This window comes from Antechinus flavipes, chromosome 5 (genome assembly GCF_016432865.1).
Source record: "Antechinus flavipes isolate AdamAnt ecotype Samford, QLD, Australia chromosome 5, AdamAnt_v2, whole genome shotgun sequence".
Classification (NCBI taxonomy): domain Eukaryota; kingdom Metazoa; phylum Chordata; class Mammalia; order Dasyuromorphia; family Dasyuridae; genus Antechinus; species Antechinus flavipes.
The window spans coordinates 200253015-200266690 of record NC_067402.1 but is presented as its reverse complement, the minus strand read 5'-3'; the positions used below and the strand labels follow the sequence as shown (position 1 = coordinate 200266690).

Genomic DNA, 13676 nt, shown 5'->3' with positions numbered 1-13676 from the left:
TAAGTTTGGAATTCTTGCTTCCTAAATCAGGTGCTCAGCATAAAGTAATTCCCAATTCTAAACAAGCTTCTTAGAAAAAAAGAGTACCCTGCAAGAAGGTTCCTGCAGCTATAGCATCAAAGATAGTTATAACTGACTAACCAGAAGCTCTAGAATTTGTGACTTGCTCAAAGAAAATCTGAGATGAATGAAAGCATTACAAATGAGAACTTGATTCATTATTTTGTTGTATGTCAAGAAAAAGTCCAAGGAGAACAAAAGCAGTTATGCTATACATTTAATCAATTGGCATTTATTACGTACTAACTTTGTGCCAGATGGACATTGTGATAAGAATGGGGGATACAAAGGCAAAAATAAAACTGTATCCTACCTTAATGAAACTTCCATTCTATCAGGAGAGACAATATGTACATACAAAAGTATACACAAAGCAAATACAATATAGTTTTGATGGAAGGTAATGGCAGCTAGGAAGATCAAGAAAGGTCTCATGTAGGAAAAAACATGGAGGATAATTTCTGAAGCATATTAGGAATTCTAAGAGTTCTGAGAGATTCTAAGAGAATGCATTCTAGGCATGTGGGATAGCCTTTGCAAACACAGAGAGATAAAGAGATCCAGTAAGTGCAGGGGGAAAAAAGAACTCCAATAAATAAATAGTTAAATAAACAAGTAAATAAATAAATAGATAAATGAATGAATAAATAAATAACTTATACTTATAAATCACTCTTGATGATTTATGTATGCACAGATGATACTTAAAAAGTATTTCCAAAGATGACAAACTCTTAAACCAAAAAAAAAATAAAATCTTAAAATCGCAGGTTTTGTTTTCCTAATGATTATTCATTGAAGTAAAGGGATACAGAAGAAAAAATTATTTGGGGAGTGAACAGCTAGCTATGAAAGTATTTGAGATTGGAATGTCAACTTCTGAACTGTGTTTAAAATATAATGGAGAACAGATTCCTGGTCAGGGATGGAATATACTCCCCAAAATACTAATAAAAATTCATTTGCCTGGTAGTTTGCAATTCAATCAATTCAAGATAAAATAATCAAAGATTAACTAGAAAAGATGGAGGAGGAGCAAACTAGATGTTATATTTAATAACTATAAAGAATGAAGAATAGTATGTGAGACACCTAGAATTTTACAACATGCAAGAAAGCAATAAGATCGAAATGCACAAAGTTTATACATCAAATAAAAGGAACTATAAGTCTTAAAGCAAAGAAAAACATTAACCCATGAATATAGACCATGGCTCCGGATGGACATACATTACTCAAAACAAATAAGAGGAAAAGAAAGAAAAGGTTGATGTAGCATCAAATATTTAGAAGGCATACTTATGTGAGGAAATCCAAGAAGTTGTAAAGGAACAGAGCTAGTCAAAAACTTCCCATGGGAGAATATCTCTTCCTCTGGCCAATCTAGTTATTGAATGTGAAGAAAACTTTGATTAGACTTAATACTTTAATATTCGGGTGTCTCACAGTTATGAGTATTAGTGGTAAGAAAGAATTGGGGATAATCAAGAATGAAATCTTGAAGATTTACAGGGCAATATTTCTAATGAAGAAAAAATGGGATTTGTTTAAAAAGGTTAATGTCTGAAAAGGTATGAAGGAAACTTGCTAATCAACTTAGATTTTTAAAAGAACTATACTAAAGATGGAAGAAATTCCAGCTAACTGAGGCATAGAGGAGTCCTGCAAAAATTGTATCAAAAGGACTGAAGTGGAGGGAGGGAGGGGAAAAATCGGAACAGAAGTGAATGCAAGGGATAATGTAAAAAATTACCCTGGCATGAGTTCTATCAATAAAAAGTTATTTAAAAAAAAAAAAAAGGACTAAAGTTCAGAATGAGCTAAAGTTGGCAAAGGAAATCAAGGATTACAAAAAGATGGGTTTTATTTTGTTTTTCTTTTCATTTTTATTATCTTGGAAGAAAAAAGTAGATCAAAAAAGGATAGAAATTTTGTTTAGGTGCATAGGACTATAATCAACAACAGAGAGAAAGCAGAATTGCTCACAAGAAGGAGCTATCCTATTCTGTTGTTGTTTTCTCTGTCAAGGAGAATGCTTTTTTATACTGAAAATAATAAAATAAAATAAAATAGGCTAAGAGGGAGATGACATAAAAAAATAAACTTTTATGAAGAGAGCACATTGTTGACTTAGATGATTTAAAGTTACTTGTCCCAGATAAATTTGCAGATTTAATTGAAGAGCCATTATTACCAATATTTGGAAAATTATAGAAAATGGAGGAGGTACCGCACAAAATTGGGAAAGGGAAAATGTTCCAATTCTTAAAAATAAAAAGTATAAAACATTAAAACCATAAGCCAATAATCTTGACTTCATTTTCAGGGAAGATTTTGGAATGGATTATCAAAATCATTGATCAAGATCTAGAAAAGGAAGTCATTATTGTGAAGAGTCATCTAAAATTCACCAAAAATTGGTCATATCAAAATAACACATTTTCCATTTTTTGGTTACAAAACTGGTACATGAGAAGACTATAGCTTATCAAGATTTGAACAAGGTTTTTTGATAAAGTCTTATACTATGCTTGTGATCAATAAAGAGAGATATAAATTACAAAATATTAACATTAATTATATTCAAATCAGTTGGATATCTGAACTCAAGAAACACTCAATAATGGTTCAATGTCAACATGGTAATAACCTCTAGTACCACAGGGATAAAATTTCTATTTAACATTTTGGTCAATGACTTGGTTAAAGGTAAAAATGGTATACTCATTAGGATTTTAAAATAGCCAAATAGCTAGAGTTTTGAACTGAACTTTGATGAAATTCATTAGACAGCAATTTGTATAGAAAAATTGCAGGAGTCTTAGTGGACTTAGGGTTCAAAGTACATCAGCAGTGTGGATTAGAAGCTAAAAAATGGTTTAATGTGATCCTAAGCTGCAATGAGGATCTTGATTCTAAGATAGGGAAATGAGAGTTCCTTTATAATCTCTCCTGTTCAAAACTCATCTGGAATAATGGGTTCAGTTTGTTGCTGCACAATTTAAGAAGAACATTGCTAAACCAGAGATTATACCCAAAAGAACATCTAGGAATGTAAAGTCCTTGAATCCATATTATATTAGAATCAGTTGAAGGAACATTTGTCAATGTTTAGCTTTGAAAAGAAGTCTTAACAACTCTGAGATACCACTACACACCTGTCAGATTGGCTAGAGTGACAGGAAAGATTATGGGGAATGTTGGAGGGGATGTGGGAAAATAGGGACACTGATACATTGTTGGTGGAATTGTGAACACATCCAGCCATTCTGGAGAGCAATTTGGAACTATGCTCAAAAAAGTTATCAAACTGTGTATACCCTTTGATCCAGCAGTGTTTCTACTGGGCTTATACCCCAAAGAGATACTAAAGAAGGGAAAGGGACCTGTATGTGCCAAAATGTTTGTGGCAGCCCTGTTTGTAGTGGCTAGAAGCTGGAAAATGAAAGGATGTCCATCAATTGGAGAATGGCTGGGTAAATTGTGGTATATGAATGTTATGGAATATTATTGTTCTTTGAGGAATGACCAGCAGGATGAATACAGAGAGGACTGGAGAGACTTACATGAACTGATGCTAAGTGAAATGAGCAGAACCAGGAGATCATTATATACCTCAACAATGATACTGTTTGAGGATGTATTCTGATGGAAGTGGATCTCTTCGATAAAGAGAGCTTTAATTGATCAAAGATGGACAGAAACAGCTACACCCAGAGAAAGAACACTGGGAAATGAATATAAACTGCTTGCATTTTTGTTTTTCTTCCCGGGTTATTTATACCTTCTGAATTCAATTCACCCTGTGCAACAAGAAAACTGTTCGGTTCTGCACACATATATTGTATCTAGGATATACTGTAACCCATTCAACATGTAAAGGACTGCTTGCCATCTGGGGGAAGGGGTGGAGGGAGGGAGGGGAAAAATCGGAACAGAAGTGAATGCAAGGGTTAATGCTACAAAAAAATTACCCTGGCATGGGTTCTATCAATAAAAAGTTATTAAAAAAAAAAAAAGAAAAGAAAAGAAGTCTTAAGAGGGAGATTAAGAACTGGATGGAACCTCAGAGTCCATTTGCAGATAAGTTAACTAAGGCACAGGGTAGCAATGAGACTTGCCCAAACTCACAAAAACACTGAGCATTAAAGGCAAGATTTGAACCCAAGGTCTCTAACTTCACAGTAAGAATTCTTTCCCATATACCATGGTGCTTCTCAATATTTCTGTTAAAATATCTAAAAGGTTGTTGTGTGAAAGAAGGATTAAAATTGCTCTGTTTGGCTCCAGAAAGTAGAAGCAGAAATTTAGACCTGGTGCCAGGAAAAATTTCCTCTCGTTAGGGGAATCTTTATGTTAAAAGACTTGCCACAAGATGTGATGAGTTCCCTCTATTTGGAGGTCTTTGGGCAGGTATTGGGTGGTCACTACTCAGGTATGTTGCCCTGGGGATTCTTTGAAGATAGGAGGTGGACCAAATCCTTGGTGAGGTTCTTTCTATCTCTCAAATTCTGTGATTTTGTGATGTTCTCTTTGAGTTATCCCTCGGAAGGAAGGTACTATGACTGTTATTGGGTAATAAAGATCAAGCTGGAAGATGCCTTAGAAATAATATGATTTAAAGGCCTCACTTTACAATTTACAATTGAGGCTTAGAAAAGTTTAAATGATTTCAATCAAGATCATAGAGATAGTATCAGAGCTTCTGACTTCAAATATAGCACAAATTGCTGTTTTCTCTCTCTTTGTTACTTGTGCTTTACAGAAATGGCTCTTTCCCCTTATCCCCTTTCAGAAAGTAATCTAGCCTATTATCATGGGTAGTTCTTGATACTGGGAATGGCTTCAATTCATAGCACATATAATCTAAAGCCAGTCTAGTCTCTCAACATCCCCCTCACCACCACCACCACCACTACATAGCATAAACTTTCCCTAAAGCACAAATTATATATCTTCTTTTTGGTATTGAGTAGGAAGCCAGTCTATTTGTGAGTGACCAGAACTATCAGGCTTGATTTTTTCTTGACAGTGGGAATGAAACACAGTAGAAAAAAGGAACTCAAACAAGTCAGAATGATTTCAAGATATATTAGCTTTAATATGGTATGGAGAAATAGGATTTGGGTGAAAGATGAGGAAAAATCAGTCACCTGCTTTGGAGGAAGAAGGGTTAAGATAGGATGAGAAAGAGATAAACACTGGCAATTCTCTTTATAGATAAAGGGTTAAAGGGAACATGATCAGAGAAAAGAAAAACATTAGCTTTGTTTAAGTCAGAGGGATGGAGGAAGGAAACACAGCAAGTTGTAAGAGGCATTAGCCTCTGTGACTTTTAAAGTTTAAAAAACACCATTTTGTTTATATGTACAGAGAAAATGTAGTCACTAGGCAGACCCAAGAAGAAACAAGAGACTTAGATAAATCAGGAGTAGATCCCAACCATTATACATACCAATTATATGGTATGTATACCCTTCATCTCTCCTCCCTCTAAATACATGCTTAACCTCTCTGTCATGCTTCTCATTCCCTTCAACTTCTGCTTAACTCTAGGAGCATCTTTATTTCCTTCGCCCAATTTGTGCCATAAGATGAGCATTGGCAGCTGCTTTAGCCTTCAAGTTCTTAGCTTTAGCTATGTTGAAGAGGATATTCATAATGTTGGTAGGGACATCAAGGGACAGGGTGAACTTAGTTCGCCGATCACTCTGGGCCTTGTTCTGGTATAACTTCCTGGTTAGCTGTGCCTGGGACTGGTACTTATACCTGGTACCCTCAATCCCTGCCCCAATCCCATCCCTACCCCAGATAATGTTCTTTTTTCCTTATCTTCTTCATCTTCTTCTTTGTCCTTCTTGTCTTCCTTCTCAGATGATAGTTCCTCACTGGGAATGTAACCGAAGCTCCTCTTGCTCAATGAGGACCCATCATCCAGTTGATTCTTAGCCCCAGACAGGGCTGCATTAATACACCTGAAGATGGACTCTGTCTGGTAGAGCTTATGGGAGTTGCTTGTTCTTGAGGTTCCTAGAAGCAGCAGGAGGAACAGAAATTGAACAGAAAACAGCATTCTGCCCTATATTGGGGAAGAAGACAAGACAAATACAAAAAAGAAGTAGAATGTTAATTACAGTCAGATGGCATTTATGATATTCACTGTTTTATGGTAAATCAAGATACCTTGGGATGATACACATTTAAGTGATGCTGCTAGATCCAGAAGGATCCAGAATGACAGCTTAGAAACTCATGACTTTTCATTCTTAAACCTTAAGAAGAGGTGCAGACTATGGATGTGGGAACATCCAGTTAGGAGCATCTTGTTCCCTAGATTGGTTATTTGTCATCTGGTTTTTGACTTGATGGCTCAACTGAAAGTAATCTCTCCAAAGCTACCAGTCACCTTTTTTCAATTCTCACTTTAAAAAAATACATATCTGTACTATTTGATGCAATTGATTCTATTTGGGTTTTTGTTACACTGTTCTTTGTTGTTCTCCTTCTATCTGTATCCCCATTCCCTATAAATTTTTTTACTGATTCATCCTTCTCATGTCATACCACTTTAACGTAGCTACATTCCAAAACTCTGTCCTAGATATTGTCTCTCTCAATAAGTAAATAAGTAAGAATACAGCATTATCTATCCAGTGGTTCTCAAACTTTTGTTTTCAGTATCTTTGTCCTATTAAAAATTATTGAGGATCTCTCCAAAGCATTTTTGTTTATCTGGATTATATTTATAGACATTTACCATATTGGAAATAAAAACTATTTTTGAATTTGTAGACCCTCTAAAAGGGTTTCAGAGATCCCCAGGATTTTCTGGACCATACTTTGAGAATCACTGATTCTATACATACTATGATATACATATAATAAGATAATGTTATTACATGTTTTTTTAAGTCAGAGATATTTATGTCAGGTTTAGTGGCCCTCTTTTTCTATATGAGTTTAAACATCTCTGATGTCCATAGGCTCCCAACTTTCTCTTCATTTAGATTGTAAAGTCATCAGAAGGAGTTAGCTAACCTGAAGAATTAGAGGCTGATGTAGTTGATGTGTACTGCTCTTGAGAACTGGACAATTGTGCCTGTAGAAAGAAAGAAAGAATATAAAAGTTCATAAGATTTGGTGTTGGAAAGAGCCTTACACATTATTTATTTCTATCCCCTTATTTTATTGACGTACATTAAGATCAGAGAGTTCAAGTTTCTTGTTCAAGATCTCACCAAAAGCAACTAGAAAAAACAGGATTCAAAGCCAGATGCTCTAATTCTAAAGCCAAATACTTTTTTCTATTTATAACCTCACTGTTTTAATAAAGGAAAGAAAAAAAATTATTTTGTGCCATCTTTTAAATAGTATAATATAATAATAGGATAATTAATTTAACATATTCTCTACACATTTAAAGAATCTGATAGCAAATTCTCTATAACTTATAGCTTTAGAGAGTTGCCCTAGATAGGTTAAGTTTTTGAGCTCAGAAAAAGTCCCATCACACTATTGTTTCTGGGTTTAAATATTTGCATTTAAACACAGTTTTTCTTGAGGTACCCAGGTAGTTCAATGGATAGAGCACTGGTTTGGGACCAAGAAGACCTGAGTTCAATCATTAAATGTGTGACCTTGGTAAAGTTACTTAACCTGTTTGCCCTAGTCCACCCGTCTCAATGAGTAGGGGAAAAAGACTTGTTAAAGACCTTAAAAAGGCCACAGTCTCCCATTGTATCCAGGACCATCTCCAGCCATCTTGATCCATATCTAGCTACTGAACCCAGATGGTTCTGGAACAAAAGTGAGGCAAGTGAACTTGTACAGCCCACCCTCACTTAAATCCAATTTATTTGTATGTCTGGCATCACCTCCCTGATATCATGGTCCTCTTCAAGAAGGAAGGACAAACAACCTCTGTGAGGGAAGGAAATGGCAAACCACTCTGGTACTAATCTTTGCCAAGAAAATCCCAAATGGAGTCAGGAAGAGTTGGAAACAACTCTACCACCAACAGTTTTCCTGACTCAGATGTAACACTCTAGCCACTATACCCATGGTCTCCATATACATACATACATATATATATATGTAATTTTTTTTTTTTTTGCACAGGGTCTTCCACAGTAAGAAATTTCTGAGCACGCACTCCTAATATGTGCATATTTATTTGTAAAGTATATACATATACTGCTGTACTAATAATTATATACTTTATAAAACTTATACAAAAAATAGAAATTTTAAAAAGAGAAAATAATGTTGAATCCTAAAGTCAGTAGATTGAAAAAGGTTCTCATCTGCATAGATACTAGATCAGGACTAAAAAGAACAAAGGATAAAATAACTCACATTTAAGATTTTGAAGGCACTTTCTTTATAACAGCTTTGGCATTTGGATTATTTCCATTTTCATCTCTATGAAGAAATTTGGACTTAGAGATTTGTCTCAAGTCACTTACCTAGTAAAGGGTGTAGTCAGGGCAGGAGGTAGGAAGTTGATTTACCAGTGATATTTGGCTTAAGTTTCTTATTGGAGAGTGACCTTGGATTCTTAAAAGTTATACCAGAGGAGCACAGTCCTTAGAACTGTCCTTAGACAGTCCTTAGACTTTTCTACTTAACTGCAGTGTCTCAGACTTCCATGTAGGGGTTGCTCATTGAGCAGCTAGGTAGCACAGGAAATAGAGTGCAAGGCCTGAAGTCAGAAAGACTTAGGCACTTATTAGCCTGGGCAAGTCACTTAACTCTGTCTGCCTCAATTTCTTCATCTAGAAAGTGAGTTGGAGAGAAACAGAAAACCATTCTAGTATCTTTGCCAAGAACTGCCTCCTCAAAAAGGGGTCATGAAGAGTTGGAAATGACCAAAAAATGACCAAAAAAAACAAAAAACCCCAACAACAACAAAAGGGATTGCTTGATATTTATTTAACCCAAACCTGGAGCAATCTCTCAATTACAAATGATTGATGAACCAAAGGATCTATAGAAATTCAGAATAGTGTTCATAATGACTTTCCTTACTACTTAGTTCTATAATCAGTCAATAACCATTTATCATATTATGTGTAAGACAGTGGGCGTAGGAAGAAAGACAACAATGGAAAAATCATTGACATTAAGGAACTAATAGTTTAGGTTGGGATATAACACGTACATTATATATGTAGATACAAGATCATTTGTGAGGAAAGCATCAGCAGCTGGCAGGATCAATATAGACTTCATATACATGCTGGCATTGGAGCCAAGCTTTGAACAAAATCAGGCATTCTAAGAGGCAGAGAAATTGGGCGAGAGTGTATTCCTGGCAAGGAGAATAACCAATCAAAAGCATGAAATACCATGTGAGAGGAATGGTAAAGTTAGGTTGATTGGACCCCTTTGGTAAGTTATTATTTTCTGTAATGAGATTTTTTTAAGGAGCATTTACTATATATATAGGTGTATATATACATATACACCTAAAAGGTATCCAGTTCACGGATTGATTTCAAGGGATCTGTAAAAAACATTATATCTATAATGTTCAGGAATCCGAATCAGGAAAAAAAACCCATTATATCTATAATTCTCTATCTGAATTTCTAACTATAGTTTAGACTTTCTTTAATTACAAATTTATAAAAAAAAAAAATTGTTCTGAGGAGGGATCCACAGACTTCACCAGATTGACAAAGGAGTATATATAGATCATGATGTACAAAAAAATTAATAACCCTTGATTATAGTGCCATTTATATATCTTACAGATAATAAAACATTTTTCCAGCACCTAATTCAGTATCTTATCATCTATGGCAAAACATTATTCTTTTGCCTATCTCTAGGGCATACACCTGTATGTTTGAGAAGATAGATTTCTTTTCTTTAGATCCTCCCCTATACCACAATCTCTCCGTTCCTTAATAGATAGTCTTTAATGAGGAAATGTACCTAATAAATTCATTAGCTGGTCAACTAAGTATCAACTGATATTGTAATTGAAGAAATACAATCATTGTTGTAAATATCTTTCAGGTATCTTAAGTATATAATTAAATTTAAAATTTTCTTGAATATGTGCCTTAAAAAGTCATAACAGAAAACGATAACTTAGAAACTTACTGTTTACATATTGCTTTCCTTATAACAGCCTTGTAGGATAAATAGTAACAAAATTATTATTTCCATTTTGGAAACTGAGATTCTGAATGACTTGTCCACAGTCACATAGCTAATTAAAATTATAGCTGGGGTTCTGATATAGATAATCTGATTTCAAATTCAATTCTCTTTCTACTATGTTTTTCTCAGCTTTCCACAGATTATATAGGGAGATTTTCCAGGAAGCATTTCTCTGAACTCTATCCCATTAGAATGTAACTCCTTGAGAACAGGGTCCAAATTTTTTTCTTTCTTTGTATCTCTAGAACTTAGTAAAATGCTGGCACATAGTAATTTTTTTAGTGTCCTCATCTATAATGAAGATAGTATGCTAGATGATTTCTTATATTTCCTTAGCTCCCTCTTCCACCCACCCAAAGTTTTTAAAATTTGGATTGAAGCTAGAGTCTCACCCAGCTTTCTCTTTCCCTGTCTCACAGTTTTTTCCTTCAGCTTGCTTGGATTGGAGAGGAAGGGTTAATAGAGGAAAGAAGAAGAGGAAATGAGAAGGTGGCAGTTTTCATTGTCCATCCAATACTTCAGTGAAGAATCATGAAGCAACTAGAACTATTCTTAACTGCCTGTTCTTAATTGTTTTGATCTAGAAACACTTTACTGTCTTTAGTTACTTTGTACCTGAAATATATTTCCTTGCAGTCTGATAGAAAGAATAGGCTATTTTGAAACCTAGATTATTTCATCAGCAGTTAGTCTGGGACAGCATATAGTTGTGAAATCTTTTTGTTTCTTAGTGTAATTGAAGGGAGATGATGTGTAAGAAAAAAAAATCTAGCACAAAAGAAATATTGCTTTCCTCAGAAAACTGGTTTTAACCAGGTGTTTCTAACCTGCCCCTTAAAGGGCAAGAGTGTAATCATGGAAAGGAAGCATATTGGACTTAGAGTGAAAGGATATGAATTTAGCATACTGCTTGCTGCTTATTATCAGTGTGTTCATAGGTAAATTAACTAATCTCTTACTTTCCTTATTTGAAAAGCAAAGGGGATCAAACCATATGACCTCCTGTCCTGTTCTAAATCTATGGTCCTAGGACTTCCACTATTCAGATTCCTTATTCTTGTAAAAGTGCCAAGGGGGGAAAGATTTTAAGAGTTTTCTTATCAGCTACCACCCAAATGTTCTCTGCAAGTTCAACTGTTCAGTGGTGACTGGTGGTGATAATCTATATGATCTAATTTAAAGAATTAGAAAAACTGACGTGCTGCATATGCCTGAAATTTTACTCTCAGAAACATTTTGGGTTTAACAGTGACCATTGTAGGATACTTTCCTTTTTTTTTCCCCCCCTCTTTTTTTTTTTTTTTTGGTAGGCAACTCGGGTTAAGTGACTTGCCTAGAATCACAAGACCACATTTGAATTCAGGTCCTCCTGACTCCACTTTATCCACTGTGCCATTTAGCTGTCCCATTCTAAGATACTTTGTAATATACAAGTCATCTTTAGAGAAATAATATATTGAGTCCCTAAAATTTATTGACATGAAGGACCTGGGTCAGGAAGAGAGTACTAGGTTCTAGAAGAAATGAAATAATGCTAGATGGAGAAGATTTTAACATGGACCTAAAAAGACTTCAGTTTTGACAGGGAATCAGCTTTGTTTTCATGGGGATATAGAAGAAGGATATAGCTGAACTTTTCTCAAAAGATATTTAGAACTTTAAAAAAACATACCATTTTAAGTTCTTCTTTTTTCTAAAAAGAAGATATATATGAAATCAAATCATCACATTTCTAAGAAAAAGTAGGTGTGCTGGAAAGAATGTCAAATTTGCAAACAGTAGATTCTCACTTCAAAGACTAGCTTTGCTATTTACTGCCTGCATACCTTTGAGTAAGTCTCTTTATCTATAAAATGAGGAAATTCTATAAAGTTATCTCTGAGATCTTTTCCAGCTCTAAATCCTTTTACACTCTGACAATTTCAGGTCCAAGGAATCAGAAGGGAAAGATACATAAATTCAATCAGCAACAATTGTTTAAAGTGGGGCTGAAGTGAAAAGCAGGTGGTCCCTGTTGGTTTTTCCCTAAGAATGTCTGCACCAAGGAAATGGGTATATTAGCAATCTAGTTCATTTTTGAATGTGTAACCTAATAAGATTCCAGCAATTCTGTATTTTCATGCTATTTAATAGCAACTGGGGATGGGGGGGAAATTGCAAATCGGATCTCTTACATAATGCTGAGATTTCCTAGATATTCAAACCTTCAGCTTTGCTAAATCATTCTTCTCCTTCCTTTTGGTGCACTTTTAGAAGAACTGTCCCACTGAATTTTGTAGAATGACTCTCTTTCTTCTGAAATGGTTCCCAAGTTTGGAAACCAGAAACATGACTACATAGACACAGATAGTTTTGCTCTCAGACAAGTAGACTTTTAATACTTTCTGACCTTGAAGTTGCCATTTCCTTTATGACCCTGTTTTTCCTTCAGGTCAACAAATGAAGTACTTTTGCCTCTGAATAGTTTTCTAGATTCCTATTTTCTCACCATTTGAAAAAGAATTACTTTTGTTCAATAAGACTTAGCCCAAAATGCCTTTGCACATTTACGTAGGTATATACAAAGCTAAATAGTACAAGATCTCACACTTGTAAGTTGAGTCCCACTTGGTGAAAATTAATTTGTCTTTCAAAAATGAATCTCAAATCAAATACTCACCGATAAGTTAACTATGCTCTGTAGGCTCGGCCAACAACAGCAGACAGGAGCTTCAGGATAGAGAGGGATAATGGATCAGAAACGTTCATCTGGCATCTGTCTGAACTTAGGTTGCTGTCATGGTCACCGTCTTCTCTTTCTTGTGTTCTTATTAAGTAGGCTGTGATATTGTCTCTCTATGGAAACCGCTTTACTCTCTGGAGTATATATAAAAGTGATAGATCACGGGGTTGAATCATAATTTCAGTTGCACTATCTTCATTTGGTTGTAATGAAATCAGAACAAGGTGTTCACGTCATGTAGCTCTCATTCCTCTCTTCAATCTACTTTCCAATTCCTTGCTGCCCTCCCTCCCTTGTTGTTCCCCCACTTCCAAGTTCATTGATTAAAAATGCTTTGCCCAAGTAGGAAGCAGTGTTGCTTTGGAAAGTGGAGAGCTGCAATGCTGTAACTGCATTCACTACTAAGGGCTTTGCCTAAATTCTTTCAATCTAACTATTGATGACTTTAGAGAAGACAACAGAACAATGGAAGTTCCCTGTGTATCCTAGCCTGGAGTTGGAAGCTTTTTTAGCTTTGCTATGGGGCTAAGTATTGGTGCTAGATGAGTTATTGAATCAGATTACTGCATCGATTTTGAAAGCAGGAACTATATGCTTTATTTTTCTTGTGTTGAAATGAATTAAATTCAATTCTTCTAGACAGTGTTTAAAGGACACTGTTGTGAACATGTTAAAGAGTAACAAGTGGGTTAAGTTAGTTGAATCAGAAGAGAGTGAATCTAAA

At 35.1% G+C, this 13676-nt stretch overlaps 1 protein-coding gene across 1 annotated transcript; it reads right to left on the bottom strand.

Annotated features, from left to right (window-relative positions):
• Positions 1–5160: 5160 nt before the first annotated feature.
• UCN3 (urocortin 3) lies at positions 5161–13145 on the bottom strand. Its single transcript, XM_051961443.1, is given in 4 exon segments — positions 5161–5867; positions 5870–6139; positions 7099–7159; positions 12890–13145. Coding segments are annotated over 2 exon segments (507 nt in total). The 5' UTR covers positions 6134–6139; positions 7099–7159; positions 12890–13145; the 3' UTR covers positions 5161–5624.
• Positions 13146–13676: the final 531 nt, after the last annotated feature.